The following is an 18,880-nucleotide window of genomic DNA, read 5'->3' as shown; positions in this document are numbered from 1 at the left end:
GAAAACACTGACTATAATGTATGCAAAGAACTCCCTATAGATGAGGAAACTGAGCTTTTTTATATTCAAAAGAAGCAAGACAACAGCAAATCATGTCAACGAAGATATGAAAGCTTATTTTATCCAAGGACCCTCCACAGTCTTGAAATCAATGCTTCATTCACGTTTTTCCTAAATGAATTATTATACTGGAACACTCATTTCCAATGAATATACATCATATGGTCATATGATCATTAATGTGCTTTGTGATGGACTGGCATGCTGTCCCGAGGGTATCCCGCCTTGCACCCATTGCTTACTGGGATAGCTTCCAGCTGCCCCCCAGCCTGTACTGGATAAAGAAGTTAGAAAATGTTAGAAGAAAGAGTGTTTCCATAGCAGGCAGCACAATATTGTACCAAAAAAGGACTTTCCTAAACGAATTCAGACGGCATAAAAATGAAACTATGTAAAATTCACACTGACAAGGCATATCATGCAAAAACACTACTGTACTGTATGTTGGAAAAACATGCTGTCTTTCAAGTAGTCATTGGAATAAACTTGCTTAAAAGCAGATCCTGGAAATTGCCTATGGCCCGTTGATAAGCTTCTCCTCATGTTTATAAGTTTATGTTATATGTTATAGGGCTGGAGCGGTGGCTCTGTGGCTAAGGATCTGCTCCTGTGGCTGCAGTTGAAATCCTGCAGCCGGCAGAGGAATCCTACCCTGTTGGGCCCCTGAGCAAGGCCCTTCACCCCAACTGCTGCAGGGGCGCTGTACAATGGCAGACCCTACGCTCTGACCCCAAGCTTCTCTCCCCGTCTGTGTGACTCAGGGAGAGCAAGTTGGGGCATGCGAAAAAGACAAATTCCTATTGCAAGAAATTGTATATGGCTAATGAAGTGATCTATCTTATGTTATACAGTAAAGAAACAAGTAAAAGGTTTATTCCAGCTGAAAAGAGAAGAAAGGAAACACAATGTTTCTGCTGTGGAGCCTTCTTCAGGTGTGAAATGTTGTTTCTTTTTTTCTCTTTTCAGCAGGGAATAGACCTTTTACTCGTTCCTTTGCAGCCTACCCGTGCTGATGCAGCTCCCTACTTGAACTTTGTTATACAGTAAATGAGTTTATATGTTTATGCTAGAAAATTAAGATGGTCCAGTTTATTTGACCAGCAACCAAATGGGGATCCTTCTTCTATCCTTTGATGTGCAGTTGTTGCCATTTTTGTATCCAATAGCGTGATGGCTTTGACAGCTCTGTGTTTTGTCCGGTTTGCTCCCAGGGCCTAGATCCCAAGCACTTTTGCAGCTACAGTTAGATTTTCAGCCGGACTCAATACAAGCTTCTCCTCTCTGTCAGTATCCCTTGGGTCCTCTGACTCCACTGGCCTCAATTTCTCTAACAGCTTTCATCGGTCTGGTCCCAGGACTCCTTTCGCATCAAAGCTTTACCCTAATTGTCAACCTCCAACAGCCAAACGCATGGCTTAACTTTCCCAACCTGAAGAGCACGCAGCAATGATTCGCCTGGCCGCGCTGATCAGCGCTTTGAGATTTCTGTCCTGCTGCTCACAAATGCACTTATTGGAAACAGCGCTCAGGAACATCCTAACTCTTGATGTTTTTTTTTTTGCCAAGCAGATCACCTCCATATTAAACATACATGTGTGCATGTGGACTTTCCAGTGCCTTTGTAGCAAAAAAGATCTCAGCATGTTACACACCAGCGGCTGTTTCAGGATCCATAAAGTACCATGTCTGTACATGTAAAAGGCAGAGCTTTGCTGTAGCTTTGTTTTGCCTAACCCACACTGTTTTGTCTCTGTAGCATCACATAAATTTGATTTTGCATGAACGTCTTCAATTCTGTGACTAAAAATGAAAAGTGAACATTAAGTAAAGGAGCTTAAAGCTTTAACACGTAGGTTCTTGGGAACTGCAAAGCAAAGGGTTTGAGAAAATAGCAAAAATGTCTATTTAGCTTTTCAGCTACTGCTTGTCTACTGGTACATTATTTTTTAGAAATATGCTTCTCCTCCAGTAGGTTATATTAAACCTGAAATAGCTGTAGATATAAAAAACATATATTCAGAATTTCCTAATACACTACATGGTTTGAGAGCACATATTTAACAGTTTTTCAAAGGTAGCTGTTTTATCTCTGCCACTACGAGTGATTACACTATTAAATGTTTCCAGGAACCCAAAATGATGTGAGATTTGTTTTAGTCTGGTTAGAATTTCCTTGGAGGAATCAAACTTGTGGAGTTAACACATACAGTACCTGCCTATCACATCTAGCTGAGGTGCTTACAAAAAAACTGTTAACGGAATCAGAGACTACTGACCAGAGCTAAAAACTTAGCAACGCAAAAAAGTACAAACATTGTGTGATTTGCACAGTCACAGGGCTCAGAGTGTATCAGCCATTAAAGATATTTGCTGTGTCTTATAGCCCAATCTGTTACTGGGTGGTTTACCTGAGATTCCCTGAGCAACAGCGAGCAAATGTTAATCTCCAAGGTAGAGTGGGCATTGTTTAGTAATGATCTTCTTGTTTTGGGTGGAACAGTGGCCATGATTTACTTTTTGTTCCCCTGCAGGCCTATAGTAGTCTCGTCTAGGCAAGAGACACAGAGATCTTCCAGCAAGGTGCCTACCCAGCTCACTCTTCTGTCAGGCACTGTGGAGCTCCCAGTGAGTAAGAAGATAAATGGTTCTGGCAAACTGGCATGTTGTAGGAGCATGTCTGTGGGTTCTCTTTCTTTCCTTTCAGTACACGAGTCACTTACAGTAGCAAGTCATAAAATACCACAAATTGGTATTTCCAAATTTCAGCAAATAGAACCATACGAGAAGCAGTCCTGCCACAGAGGTAACAAACTTTCGATATTATAGTCAAGCTTGCAGCATGGTCATGAGCAAGCCTGTCCTTAACCACAGTCATGGCAATACAGAAGAAAGATTTGACACTTCAGCATAGCACATCACTGTATGTATTTTCCTAGCATGAATAGTGCTTCAACTAACTTACTGCATGACAAATATTAACAGTTGTGGATCCTCTTTATTGAAAATAGGCAACTTCTGACAATACTGCCATAAAACTCCTGTTCCAAGCAGATTACAATCCTCCCTGTTCAAGTAGAAAGAATTCTGACAATACTATAGATTATGTCTGAGCCAACATCATACTTGTGTAAATGGCAGACAGACATAAAGCTCTGGTCTTCCTGTGAGAGATTCCAGGTAGACTGCTGCAGCCATACAAGGACTGATGACAACGTCAGATAGGATTTAGTCATGCTGCTACTCCTGAGCTGTGATTCTTGGTAGTTTTGTCCTTGGCTTTTTTTTTTTTGGCCCTGTCAAGCTTTCAAAATCCAGTTACTGGAGAAAGAGAATGTCCATTCATCATACAGTATGTAGTCCTCTACAGAAAGTCTTCACTGGACAAGCAGCATGTGTACAAATTTCAATTGAATCCTGTCTTTTGTGACAATAATTGCAGTGGCCCCTTTTAGAAAAGACTTCATTTGTAGTGATTAATAGTTGTAGAGACAATGAGACCACCTCTGTAAATATAACACAATACATTATTAATGTCTTATGTGTAGACATGCAAGCCCTGCCCCACAGCCGTTTGTGTTCATCATTGAGGTCTTTATGATGCCTCATTTATAAGCTGGAAGAAAAACTACCCAGCTGATCCAAGCACAGTAGCTGGAGCATCACGAGTACATGGCCCAGGAGATTGCTGTGAGAAAACAATAGCTGTCACTGACAGTATTTGACAGACTTGCTCTTGTAATGAACAGACATGCTTATGAATCCTGCTTGCTGTAGAGTCAGTAAGTCCTCTTGGCTTTCAGAGATCTGCTTTATTTTTTACATTAGGGCTGTGATCTTATGTGCAAAGGACTATAATTTCATCCAGGAAATATTCTAGGTGGGAGCCGTGTGCTCTCTATTCAATGCAGTGAAAACCAGAACAGATTTCAGCCTGATGTGCCCTTTGGCTCAAATATGTACTATGTGTCTCTGTGTGTGATCCTATCTTATGGCACTTGCTTATTTGTTCTATGCATTTAATATACTTAATATCTTTCCAGAAAGGTTTGATAATATGTATATTTGGTGGTGAAGCCTTCCTTTGGTGTGTATTTGATAGTTCTTTGGTAACTATTTTTTTACACTGAGCGTTTCTATTTAATGTCCATGTCCATGTTGATGATGTTTTTTTTAATGGATTATGTTTATGAAGCATGTGTCAAATGCACTTTTGTGAATAATCATCTCACATAACTGTCATGGAAGTGTGCTCACACAGTACCTAACATCTACTTATAACTTTCAGTTGCTTTTACACATATTTTAAAGCAGTTGCACTGGTACATTTACATGAGGGCAAACAGGCCAATTCTTCAGTATTTAGGCAGCTGATATATGCCAGTAAGCAGTGAAATTACTTTTCCACCAACTAAGAATAATATTTTATAATTAAGTCTGCTTATGCGTATTAGCTACATACTAATCAACCTAATTTACATAAGCAATTTTCTTTTAGTGACAGTTAAGCTGTCCTACAGATTTTGTGGAGATTCATAATATGCCCTTAAACTTATTGTGGAAAGTGTGTTTATTTAATTGTGCTCATTTGCATGAGTAAATTAGATTCTTCTCATCCCAGTACATCCCGGTACATTCCGGTGCACTGCGGTGTTACTAATGTATCACACTCTTTGAATTTCACGATGATTGGATTTACAGTTGTAGCGTTGTTAAGGAAAAGGTGTTTCATAATTCAGTTAGCTCTAGCTTTAAATTAGGGCGTTTTTTCTCCAATTAGTTGTATAAATTTGCTAAACAGATGGAGATGTGGTTTTTGTTTGCTCTATAAATGTGATGACTTCTGTGCTGACTAATATGTTGACTGGGAAATATTTTTAGTTAAAAACAAAAATGCTAATAATAAAACTGGTCTTTATTTCGTTAATTATGTTGGCATTGTCCTAATTTAAGATACCCGCTGTGTGTTTTTTTCCAACTCAGCTATTGTCTGCTGTACAGTGAGAGAGCCTGGAAATTTTAATTGTAATATACAGAAAAAAACTTATTTGTAGAATTTGATATAACTCGTTACTTACAGAATTGAAAGTGTATGTGTTTAGACAGTGGAATTACTTCACCTCTGATCCCGACACTTAAAATGCTGAGAATGAGGGGATGTTTTAACTTCTTTTTATTGTAAAGTGACATCAGTGTCAAAGGGGAGCTCAGACTTTACATCTGCAACTCAATCTGAAACATATGTTCTTCGCAATAAAATTGCGCAAATCGTAAATTCTTTAATGTTTTGAGAAGTTGATGAACATTTAAAAATTTACAGAAAATGAAGATGTGCGTGTGTTGTGCGGAAAGGGAGAGTAAATGCACTGATATTCCATGAAGCCTAGATCCTGTTCATTCTTTACTGTTAGCCTGTGCTGAGGAAAAGCACGTACCGTTGTAGGCACAAGATGAATGCGTTTTGTAGTGATGAAACCAAAACCTCTAACGGTACGTGCTGCTTTGGAGAAGGAGTTCTCTTTCCCTCGCATTCCAAGCATATTGCAATACACGGGGTGCTTTGGGTTGTTTCCGTGTTGTCTGCGTATCAGACGCCTCGTATATTACTTCTTAAATAAAGTGATAAATTGCCATACTCTTATAACTAAATTACGTCTCCATAACTTGACACTAGCTTTCAAATACGTTTACAGAGGATTATTTGGTTTAAAAACAGGGCTTCACTGTGCAGTACAGCTACAGTATAAATCAGACACAATTTCACAATTCTGCTGCCCTAACAGTGCTCCTAGTCCGTGTGATGGTTGTATTTGACACATTATTTTATGGATTGGATGGATTACGCATTCTTTTATTACCTTTGTTAAGGCGACAGCCTAAAAAAGGATAATATCTCCATGGTCTAGAAGACCATCGTGATTATCAATGCAAACCTTTCGGTCCAGTTATCAATACAAACCTGTCAGTCGTTTATGAGAAGAAAAATAACGAGCGATGAATTCATATATTTGAATAAACCATCAAAATGGACTTTTCTATTGGTTAGTTTGCACAGCGCTCGAATTACGTATTTATTTCATAACATAACGCGCACATTCTCTCACTTCATTCTCTCAACACTGCTTGAATATTCTCGTTTTTCCATGTGGTCGACGCTAATTTGCCGTTTAAATAACAGCATTCTCCGCATCATCATTTTTGCTGTAACCTAGTAACATCTCCGCCGTTTCATTTGAAAGATTTTCTGTTGCCTTACACCTCCAAATGCTACAGACTGCTAAGCCTCTGATACTGAATCATGTCATGCTTCCACTTGAAAATCATTTATCCGGAGAAAATGGCAGGGGAACCGTCATAAACAAATGACGGTTTGTATCCCCTGAAATATTTGAGAACCGACAACGAAGAACGAAATGGAAATATTTTCCTCTGTAGCGTGCCATATAGATGCATTTTCCCAAGATTGTGTCTTTATGTCTCTGAATATTATGATAATTTCTAACTCCCAGTTTTCTCCGGTAGAATAACCCAATGACAATCACATATTTTGAGATAGCTCAACCCCTTCAGCAGACTACGGACAGCCTTGTTTAATTATAAAGAGCCTGCGAAGCAGCTATGAGATTGATTGATGTGTGCTTTAACCATCGAGGGGCTAATCTGCTTGAATGACGAATGGTTAAACCAATTGGTATAAAGATAACAAATCTATCCCCGTAGTGTCTTTATTTCAGGAAACCTGGAAAAAATGACTTCAGATACGGAGAGGGGCAATTGAAGCATAAAGCTGGTGTCTTGAAAAAAAACGAGGTGACTAAAGTCGAGCTTTCATTCGGCTTTACAGAGACCTATCGGCACAGCACAAGGTTGTTAGTGGAAATGTGTTCGCGTATCAGGACTGCGACTGCATTGGCAATGTACTGGACATTTCATCGTTTTCCGTCACACTCGTAAAAACCTCCTCCTTTACCGTTCAAGTCGATGGCGTTGTGATCGAATGAGATTTTCATTTCGCTTATAAAGGCGCTACCCACCAGCGTTCACGGGAATCTGAGGTTAATCACCTTTTCAGCACCTGGACAGCTCCTCGCCGTGGAAGACCTATATTCACCAAAAGGAGTCCCTGCCTGTGGTCGTGGGGAAAACCCTCTTCGAGCAGGAGCGGTCTGGTGTTTTCTCCTCGCTTTAAGGATGCACCTATCCAGTTATTTGGTTAGTCCGGGATACCTAACAACATACTGGTGAAGGATGATGCTCGGGTTTCGAATTCGACTCCTTCGATGTACCCCGAATTGTGAGCAGCAGAAGGGGTGTCTGTCCAGTTCAAACCCGCTAAGGATAGCAGCCTACACATTGCGAGACCGGAGCTTCACACACGCTGACCATCAGCAAGGGAGACATTATCATCATCACGGGGGAAAGGGAGGCACGATTACACAATGTAATCCAAGAAAGGTAGGTTGGATGCTCAGAACGAATCGTTCATTATAGTTTATGGGTTTCTTCCCTGCCTCCATCAGGATAAACCCCCCCCCCCCCCCCCCGCTCCTTTTCCACCACCACCACTACTGCCACACACATTCACACACCCTCTCTGCCTCCTCTTCTCTCGTTGTGTTAATTAAGGTTGCTTAACACTCATGGTCAGAAGGTTCCACTAGCCTCAGTTGTTATTTACACGCGTATTATGAGCGGATTTGCGGACTCTGAAAAGCTGCTGTCTGCATTTGTAATCTGACGGATTTGGTGTGAGCGCAGGATTGAGTTACACAACGAGACAGAATGTGCACCGGAACCGACAGCGGTTCGAGGCCTTTCGAAGGAGCGAAGTGAAAGGGGGGGTGATAGAGAATTGTGGTAGAACTGTGAAAACATGGACGGGTTGAGACAACACCAGCTTGTGCTTTTCTGCTTACTCACAGAGAGGGATTGTGTGTATGCGAAAAAAGACGCAAGGATCTCCCGAAACGCGGTACGGGAAAGTAGGAAGGAAACAGCCTCTGGGGTGGTAGTCTCGGAGCAAAGTGTTTACAGCGCCATAAGAGTGTTTCAGCTTCGATGTTTTAGTCCCGAGATACACGGATACAAGTTATGAGCGTTCGGTGAATTTCGTTCTTTGAAAACTTCCAGTGGTCTGTGTGTAGAGGAGGTAAAGAGAGGAAACGAACTGGCAACCACGACGTGATACTTCGGCAGGGACCGCTAAAAGATTAAATCTTGCATTTTCTCCAAGGCGAGGTCTGGGGAAAAGACGTAGAACTAATATGCATAGTTTGTAAAACTACTGTTGAAGTTCCCTTGGATACGAAGTCAAATGTCAACTTAAACAGTTGATCGTTGTACTGAATGTGACCAGTGTTAGATGGTGTTGTTTCTTAGCTTTGGTTTTGTTTTGTCATAATTTAATTTCAAATTAGTTTAGCATTGAGTCAATGCCACGTGCACTGAGGGCAGAAAGAGTTAGAAGTCCACATAAATACTTTTTTGGTTAGTTACATAATGGCCGGAACACAGACCGGCCCTGACATGTGCTTTTTGCGATATTGAATAGCCACTTGAAGTGTTTGTTTTTTCATGGAGAAAAAAATATATATTCAGGCTGTTTCTTTTATGAAAATATATCCTGTCTAGGACCTGTTGGGAATAATTATTTTGCTTCCTCTAAATTTACACTATAGAAATATCTCTACACTTTGCATTTCAATAAGAATGCAGCATGCATCGTGTCTGATCCCAATATGTGATCTGGATCACTATGCAGACGGGACTCTGCATGTAGGACTAAGCTGTGGAGAAAATATATAACATCGAGCAATCTCAATCCAGAGGAAATGAACTGGTGTAGACATCTTTAATTTGTCTTTAGTAGTTTATACAGTATGTGTAGATTTGTAAAATATGTTTTAGAAGACAGAGACAAGAGTGCCCCTGAATGATGCTGTTCCAGTTTAGCTTGCTGTATTTTAAAGGGAAGGTGAGGAAAATCCCATTTCATGTACAAGCTAGAAAATGAGGTCTTTAGGGGTGAGATTTTTGCTGAGATTTAAATAGAAGCATTATTCAAGAAGTCATTGGTGATTGCCTCAGGGCAGAGACCAGTTCTGCTGGCCAGTTCACAGCTTTTCACTCTATTCATTTTGATGAATTTGAAAAAACATCTTTGCTTTGAATGTACTTCAGTAGTATACAAGATACTGTATACAAGAACTGAGTTATGCCTTTACAAGAGATATTATGCTACTAGTAATGATTTCTTTGCACAATTCCTCATGAGACAGAGGTGGTTTGCTGATTCATTGGTTTCTGAAATTGAACAGTGACATCTCCTAATAAAATTAATTACTATGGCCCCCACATTAAAATACCAGAAAGAATGAAATCATATTTAAAGCCAATGTTTCTTTACTGAGGGTATTTGGATTTTGTTTTATAAAAGTGGCTTATTGTTATCAACATTTATTTTCAGTAAGAGATTTTATTTTAAGAAAACTCTGACAAAAGTATGCAAAAGAATAGTTGGTTTTAAAAAAGCAAAGAACAAAATTAAATCTTTTTGAACCTCTCAGGGACTGAAGGTAAAAAAGCTATTTCCAGCCAAGAGACACACATTTCAATGACAGAAATCCAGAAATAAAGAGTGTTGCACAAGCACAGCAGACAAAAAGAAAGTAATTGTGACCACACCTTTTAACTGAATTATTTACAATGAACTTTTTATTAACTCCCTGTCAAGCTCTTCATGCAATAGTTTTTGTATTTGTTTTGTATTTCAGAAATCTGCATCTGAAAAATATTAATACATTAGCGCACATATTTCCAACAATGGAGCTGGATTTAGAATAAATATTTGCCATAGGAAAAAATATTTGAAGTCTTGCACTTGCACAGCAGCTGTTTTGAATTTCTCCCAGTCTTTCTGTCTCTCTCAGAAATAGATGAAGGGAGACTTTTTTAAGATCTAAACTATTTTAATTAATTTGCCAGTATGTCATGTTCCAGGTTTTTGGTGCGGTAGGTTTCATGTCATCGTATGTGTGCAAAGTAGACCATGAATGGCACAGGTAACACTCTGCTTCAGCTCAGGCCTGTGGAAAGCCTTTATAGCTGGAGTTTATTAATGATTACTGTAATGGGACATGAGTGTGTAAAAAACATTTTCTCCACCACAGTCTGGCCCTGAGCCGAAGGCTGATGCTTTAAAAAAAAACTCCATCCTTTTTTGATCTTCAAATTCCTGTGTTGATTAACCTCTCCAATGGATTTGTAAGATGTACAGAAGTTATTAACCTTGTATTGATGGTAAACAAAGATTAGGTTATTTTTTAATATCTTATACAGCTAGAATAAGGAGAACTATTATGTTCTGATAGTTCAGATCAAATCAATATTAAATAGTTTAGAATATTTATCTACCCCAAGTTCTTTCCCTTGTGTAAAGCTCAGGAATAAATGTGTTCAGCTAAATGCAAGAATAAGGATTGCAAGTTGTGTTGATTCTAGGTATGGAGAATCAATAATGATGGTGAATTGCTCTTACCTGGTGCACCCTAAAACTCACAACTGGCCAACCACTGAAGCTCAGCAGGTGTGAGTCTGGCCAGTACCTGGATGGGAGACCTCCTGGGAAAAAATAAGGTTGCAGATAGAAGAAATCAGTAGGGGGCACTCACCCTGTGGTCTGTGTGGGTCCTAGTCCTGCCTTTGGTTGAGAGGTAAAACCAAGGTCCTGACTCTATGTGGGCATTAAAAATCCCAGGTTGTTTCTCAAAAAGAGAAGGGGTGTTACCCCAGTGTCCTGGCCACATTTACACCCCTGGACGTGACTAAACATGGCCTCCTAATAATCCCTATCTATGAACTGGCTTCATCACTCCATTCTCCTCCCACTGAGAGCTGTCGTGTGGTGAGAGTACTGGCTGCCATCACATCATCCAGGTGGGGCTGCACACTGGTGGTGGTGAAGGGGATCCCCATTACCTGTAAAGCGCTTTGAGTGGAATGTCCAGAAAAGTGTGAGTAAAGAGCATCACCCTGCTAGATTTAGGGAGAATTGAGAATCCTTGCTTCTGTATGTCTGTGAGTTCTGAGCAACTGCCATTAAGCATTTGAAAGCCCTAGTAGAAGCTCGAAAACTAAATCCAAGAAAGATATGTTAATGTTCTGGTGCTTACACTTCTTTAGCTATTTGATGTCACAATGAATTAAAAATAAAGGTATATATATTTCCTTCAGTTTTATAATGGATTTAAGTTGTTTAATTATGTCAAGGAAGTTAGTTGACGATTTAATTAGTCTTTACATCTACCTTACTATGATTTTTCATGATCTTCCCTCTTCCACTTGAGCTCCTCAGAATATTAATAGAATACTGGACGTGGGATTTCCAAAGTTGTCCCCTTTATAGTTTTGTCCTTATGCCCAAGGGGTTTACAGGTGCAACATTATGACATCGATATATGATACATCAGTACCATTTTCAATCTGCAGACTCTCCTGATCTCCTTGACAGATCCGGTTCAGATATTTTGAAATTTCCATGTAGATTAGTGATTGTTTTCTTTAATCCGCTTGTCACCCTGGTTGGGACTTTAAAGTGAAGTGTGTGCTCTCTGTATTTCCTGTATGTTTGCTGAGTGAGGTACCATAGAAGAGAGAAAGATACAACAGTCCAAGGGAAGCAAAAAGTGTTGCCCAAGCTCTGTGCTGAAACATTTACATCCTAACCTTCTGCTGAAGTACAGCTGCCACATATGGAAAACAAACTTACACTTCAAATATCGAATTCTTCTACTGTGAAGAACAGGCTAGGCCCGGCTGATCAATAAAGGGAAGTGTTCACTGTTTTGCTGGGTGGTGCGAGGAGCTGGTCGGTCTTTGTATGCCCAGACCCAAACAGTACTGGTAAACTCCACCATGATGGTTTCTGCCTGCCCCAGCCTACGAAGTGTCATGTTGGAAATGGAAATGGATGTTTTTGCAGAACAATGCACAATATTGGCAGGAAACTACAGCTGATTTATCTGTGTGACTGTGAGGATATTCTTAAAACATTTCTGATACATAACCTTAGAGGCCTGGTACAACTGGACAATAGAACTACTGCTGTATGAAGAGCCCAGCTGTATTAACATGGGCACTGTCATGCACGGCAGTATATTTAGTGTACATTTACACAGCATGCTTAGCTAATAATAATAATAATAATATTAATAATAATAATTGCTTACACTTACATAGCTCTTTTCTGGACACTCCACTCAAAGCGCTTTACAGGTAATGGGGACTCTCCTCCACCACCACCAATGTGCAGCCCCACCTGGATGATGCAACGGCAGCCATAGTGCGCCAGAACGCTCACCACACACCAGCTCTCAGTGGGGAGGAGAGCAGAGTAATGTAGCCAATTCATAGATGGGGATTATTAGGAGGCCATGATTGGTAAAGGCCAATGGGGAAATTTGGCCAGGACGCCTGGGTTACACCTCTACACTTTTCGAGAAACGCCCTGGGATTTTTAATGACCACGTATGTAATTACATAGTACTTACAGATCATTACAATGCTACAATATATATGTTCTGTGCAATGTATTTCATGTGTTATCTATTTTATAGTTCTGTGCCACTGCAGAAGTACATGATTATTTTGAAATAAATATGTAGATATAATTGAAAACAATAATTTATACAGTAAGGAGCAGTTTGGTGGTGCAGTTGTTAGCTTTGCTGCTTCACAGCGTTGGGGCCCTGGGTTCAGTTCCGGACCTGGACTGTTATCTGAGTGGAGTTTGTATGTTCTCCCTGTGTTTGTGTGGGCTTCCTCCAGGTGCTCCAGTTTCCTCCCACAATCCAAAATCATGCTGGCAGGTACGCTGGTTTCAAGTATATACTGTTTAATTGCCTTCTCGGGAAATTGGCCCACGTGCGAGTGTGTGTGTCTGCGCTTGTGACTGTCTGCCCTACGATGGACTGGTGTCCCATCCGGGGACAGGCAGACCAAAAATTGGAAGAAATGGTTAGAAAAGGGGACGGAATATGCAGTATACAAAATAAGCAAATCACCAACAGAAACAATAACATGGTAACTCCATGCAAGTAAATGTGTTATTGCTATGGACAGTAAATACATCCTCCCTGTAAAGTGTTGCTGCTTTATGTCTATTTCATTTTGTGCTGCTTGATGTACTGGTGTGCTGCATTCATAATATACCACATGAAAATGATGGGTATGCCTGTACACATTGAAATCCCTTCTTTTCATTGAAATTGTCTTCTTTTCTTTCTTTAGGTTCACAATGTTTAAATTTGCTTCCCTGTGCACACTACTCGGGAGTTAGAACTGGGTGAAATCATATGTAATCTCAGCCCACATCTCTCAACATGGCCAACCCTCAGTAAGTATGAGCCTCCATCTTCCTGACCTTCATTAGCCCTGTGCAGTCTTTCAGTTCATGCATGCAGCACAGCTGAAACACAGTCATTCAGTTGCTTCACACAAGAAGCATATTCCTCATTTCCTAAGTATTCACTGGTGCCACTTGGGAATGGATGAGCCTGTTTGAAATGCGGCAGTCCTCACCTCTCCTAACAATTTCACTTACCTTGCCATTTTTTTGATCAAACACAATCTATAGAAGATTGAGTAATTGATGAAGCAGAGTGAGGCTCAATGTGAACAAGGAGATACGAGGACATTGTGAGCTCACTGCCTGTGGTCCCTCTTGATTTGTTTTTTTGCTTGCTCGGTTCTTTTTGTATGCGGATCCACAGTTGTTTTAAAGCAAGCAAGGATTGTCAGATTTGCTGGTGAGCTTTGTGCGGCGTGCATTACCTGCCCTATTTCCTTCTGAATGCTTTGTCTCACATCTAAGTGTGTTAACTGATGCCTCAAGCATCAACGTGGAACACAGAGATCAGGTCTGTGGGGAAAACAGCAAGGAGGGAGTTCTTTAAAAGCTGTGCTGCTCGTTCTTTTCATGTGATCTTCTTTATAAAACCATAGCTAGTTAACACAAGTGTAGGAACTCATTTCTCTAGACACACAAAAGGTACTAAAGAGATGCATGTCAATGGAGTATTTCATATTATCAGTAAATATTCCCCACTAAATTGGTGTGATTTCCCACTATTTTAATATGCTGTATAAAGGAAGATTTTGTTATTTTTCCTGGAATAGAACACTGGCTGCTCTCTTGAGACCAAGGCTCACTTCACTTACAGTGAGGTTTTGTGGCCGGCCAACTGTAGATACAAGTATCATTTGTACAGCATGAAAATAAAATGGGATTGTGAACTATGTGGAGATCGCAAACCTAGAATAAGAAAGTAGTAAAGCATCTTTGAGCTGGCTGTGCCAAGCCTGACACTCAGAGAGACGTGAAATGGTTTGGCTATCCAGTGTTTTGTTGTGCTGCAATGATTTTGCCCTATCCCTCTGTCCTTCTCCCCTTGATTTTCCCTCAGGCTCTCCATAGAGATGAATCGCAATGTGTTTGCACTGGATAACGAGTATTTCAATAAGTACTGAAGGACGTGTGATCAGCGAGCCACTGGCCATCCACAGGCAGCTGCAGTACAGCCCCTCACTCTGAGGGTTTCTTATACTTTTTTAGTATGCGGTAGCATCTTCCCCTAGTCATATCCTTATATTAGTAATTACTCTCTGTGTGGCCCTCAAACAGCTCCTGCATGATGATAGCATAAGTGGGCTGCTGTGTTGAGAGTCGTAAGACACGTTTCAGTCTCCTGGTCTCCTGGATTAAAGGAGAAGTATTCTACTGATGTAGTCCCTTCTGGGTTTTTCAGCTTGTCCAGGCATCTTTTTAAATGTATTTTTAATTAAGTGACCATGGATTGGGAGCAATGGGACTGGCTACAGTCAAGCAAAAAGCAAAGTGTCACTGGGTCATGTTAAAGGTTAATCTTGAAGCTCTGGGGGTCTCGCTGCATTTCTGTCTTTCTTGGGACTTCAACAATTAAAAATGTCTGCTGTTTCCACTTGGACTTGTGAACAGGATCAAAGACAGATGGATCAGGGCAATTTTATAGACCGTACATAGCATGTATTGTCAGCTGTAAGAGTCACAGATTATTAGTACCCTTAGATTATTCACCTACTGTACAACCTTTAAAAGTTTTTTCTAGAATGAATCAGTGTTTTGTAAAATAGTTATTATGGATGAGTACATATACAATAGCTGAATTAAGTGAGTGAATGATATTATTTTATATAAAGGAGCTAAACCTCTTTATTATTGTTATTATTATTTTTACGTTTTAACACCTCATCATCTTGGGCTGATTTCATATGAAAAAAGAGACTTTGAATGCAAAGCCCTGTGATGATAATGTATACACAGTTGGTTTTCGAAGAGTCTGCTGCTGAAGTTGAAGAATTCTGAGATTTGTTTTTTTGAAAATGCTTCCCAAAATGCAAGAGCTCACAAAAGAGAAAAAGGTCTCATTAAAGGTTGTTGAATTTAAAGAAAACCATCTGACCCCACTTTATTTTTTCAAAACCAAATATTGCCTATCACTACCTTTTCCCTAAGAATCAGTTATGTGAATCATCACAACTAAATAAATTCTAAGGGTAACCCAGTTTCCACCCCACCATGTCAAACAGATTTTCTAACAGAAGTTAGACCACCATCAGGCGTTGTTTCTGAAGACAGTAGTTTGGTACATTCTTGTACACATCTTTGAAATGACGTGCTCACACTGGAGAGATGTTTTTTTAATCACTTTTTATAAAAATAGTTAATAAAAAGGATAAGAAATGATCATATTGAGAAAGAATAATGCACAGAATGGCACGTAAACCACAAAATAACAGGAAGCAACAGATACAGTACTTCTACAGAAATAACTTACTAAAACATCTGTATGAAAGGACTGCATTGAAATTTTTTTATGGCGAGTCTCATGTTTAGTCTATGAGAATGCAGATATGAGAAATAGATGGGACATTCTTTAATTTTTGTTGTGAAACATATCTGGAGCTATTTTAAAACTTCTTTAGAGTTCTTGAAGTATGGTTCCTCTTTTTTGTGTTGCCAATTGTCAGATTTGCACAACAGAAAATGGATTTGTTGAAAAAAAAGGTTGCTTTTACAGTAGTGAATCACAGTTGATGCATTTGTAGGACAAAAACCAGTCAAAGCTTTAAATTTAAAAGACCTACAAAAAAATCATCACATTTTTTTAAAGGAGAGAAAACAACTATTTGAAGGCCATACAGGGACATATTACTCCTTTTGTAAGTTCAGTTATTCTTTCTTTGTTGCTGTCAGACATAATCTCCTGAACTGATGTTCTGTTATAGCTGAACATCATACTTAATGCATTTCTGAGTGAGATTTCTGAGTAATATGGACAATAGTTGTTAAGAAAATGTATTATCAACATTTATAACAGATACAGGGCAGAATGGTGTCATTCTACAGGTCTGTTTTAATTTTAGTGGTTCCATTAAAGCTTCCTTTATAACCAGCAGTATTTGGGCACAACAGCAAATCCTGCCTGCTTTTGAACTCTTGCAGTCCTCTTCATTTTGCTTTGGGCAGCTTTAGGGAGTTTACCTCCAAAGACTTTTTCTGGGCTCTTTTGGTTCCTTTTGTTCAGTCAAGAGATCAATCCAATCAAAGAATCCTGACAAGTGGTGGTGTCTTTGCGTTGCAGGAGAGTCAAACAACACAGAAGTGAGGCTCAGCATTCATTTACCTTATCAAATGAACACAGGGAAAAAAAGGCAAAAAATTGCTACTACAGGGAAGCCCTTGCTTGAAAGAGGTCTTTGCCAAATTGAGACTTGAATCCTTGCCTGCATACAGTATGTGTTCTACACTGTCTGAGCCTTCTGGAGAGGAGTGATATCTGCAGATTGACCAGAGTTGCTTAGCAGTTGCGGAGCTGAAAGGCGACCACATGGCAGTACTACCAGAGGTAGTTTAAACAATGCACCTGTTAATAAAAGGTCTGTATTAGAAGAGCCTCTATTTTGCTGCTACAAGCAGGCCAGCTGAGGCTGAAATGGAATCTTTCACTGAAGAATGACTGTGCTGTCCACTCAGACTTTACTGTTTTCCTAAAGAATGTCACTGTTTTTCAAGGTTCTTTTTCTTTTATAAATCTAAGTTAAAGTGACAAGCAACCCTTATTTTTATACCACAAAAAAGTCTAGGCATGCCACTTCTTGAGTTTCAGTTATACCAGTGACAATACATGTCTTACAGTATACAAATGTAATTTGATGGATATATATGCACACAGAATTTTCATTTTTTTGTACTTTGAAGTCAAATGATTTTTTTAGCCATTATTTGTCAATGCGGGTCAGTTTGACTCCAATTACATGGCAGGGATGACATCCTTCTATTGAAAATTGTAATTGTTTTGGATTTGCTTGAAAAGAGACACATTCTGTTTATTATTGAACTCTCTCCTCCCTGCATTGCACATAAAAAGCAATGCCAGTACACTGTACCTCAGTATGCATTTTATAAAGATTTTTAATTCACTTTTAAAACAGAGCAAAGCAATGAATTGCCAAAAATAAAATTTGACTCCTGATTTCTGAAGAACTGGGTGACATATGACAAGGAACTGAAAAGAAACAATAATTATAAGTAAAAGAATCAGAAACTGTAAACAGACACGCAAAACCAAGGGAACTACTGAGGTTCTGGCAATATGGATAAATCTGATATATGGAGAAATATCTGTCATTTAGAAATCTTTTAGCTTTAAAGACTCATCATCTGGAGAATACCATATCTAAGTCTTGTACAAAAGATGAGTAAAAAAATTGCTAAAGAGTGGTCCAGCTCTCCATTCATGCTGGAATTCATTCCCTGCGATCCTTCCAGGAATAGGTTGAAGAGTGAGGCCTGATCCTGGAATCAATAAAGTGCTAGAAACCAAATGAGCAAGGTGGGCCAATTGTCTCCTAATGATTACAACCATTCTTACATTTGTACATGATAGAACTGTGGTGGGTCTGCCTGTGATCAAAATAGCCATTGGCTAAGGTACAAAGGTAGGTGAGCCCTGTATGAGCAGCAGTGCTTCAGTGATTGTTTAAAACAGACCTTTGGTAAGAGTACTGTAGCTAACACTAAATGATCACACTATTTGACTGTAAGAAGATAACTCTCACAGTTTAAAAGTAAATGAGTTGAGTTCGCCAGAAATATAGCAGAGGCTCCAATATGCACAGTATGAGATCTGTTCCTAATGACCCCAGCGGTGCTTGGAAACTGTGGGGAAGACAGACAGGGGATCAAACCACAGGGGTAACACATGTGAGGATGGCAAGGCAGCATACTCAGGTCCCCGGTCTGAAATAAATCGATGACCGTAAGTAGTTAGGCTTTCGGAGCACACTTGAGAAGTGTGGGATTGTCGAAGCCCCTCGGGCTGCAAAGTCTGATTACAGCTCACAGCGCTGCTTTTTCTGCTTGTTCAGTAGGACTGGAGTGATGAACCTGTATTGCGTTAAGTTTAAAGGATTTAGGCCATACAGTCTTGTAAATATTGTAAGTTTACTCTTTATTTAAAAAAAAAACTGTTATTTCGCCTGTAAACAAACCAAATACTAATTGCCTCCGCTGAAATTCCCTTCATTAATCATCACACATCCTGGCAGTATTGTCTCAGTTAAACTATTTTGAGTGAGGGCCTTCACTTTCAATTGTGTGGTTTGACTGGGACAGTACTGAGGCTTTGAACTGGATAAGTCAAAGCATGACATTTTTCAGTCTTTTGTTTTTATTTCAACATGCTCTAGTACAAATCTAGGTCTTGTAAAAATATAGGTCAGGTAA

The 18,880-nt window shown here is 39.6% G+C and overlaps 1 protein-coding gene across 2 annotated transcripts in view; it reads left to right on the top strand.

The window, feature by feature from the left end:
* The first annotated feature begins 6,214 nt into the window (after positions 1–6,214).
* The window catches only part of tmem266 (transmembrane protein 266), an 83,659-nt gene continuing 70,993 nt past the window's right edge, over positions 6,215–18,880 (top strand). Inside the window, exons 1-2 of one of the 2 annotated variants that reach the window (XM_015343739.2) lie at positions 6,215–6,425; positions 13,345–13,450. In XM_015343739.2, coding sequence (XP_015199225.2) covers positions 13,437–13,450 — 14 coding nt within the window. In that variant the 5' untranslated portion in view covers positions 6,215–6,425; positions 13,345–13,436. The other variant, XM_015343738.2, reaches the window with a different exon arrangement.

The sequence above is a fragment of the Lepisosteus oculatus genome, chromosome 5, assembly GCF_040954835.1.
Source record: "Lepisosteus oculatus isolate fLepOcu1 chromosome 5, fLepOcu1.hap2, whole genome shotgun sequence".
NCBI classification, from domain to species: Eukaryota; Metazoa; Chordata; class Actinopteri; order Semionotiformes; family Lepisosteidae; genus Lepisosteus; species Lepisosteus oculatus.
The sequence above is the reverse complement of the archived record's forward strand: the minus strand, read 5'-3'. Positions and strand labels throughout refer to the sequence as shown.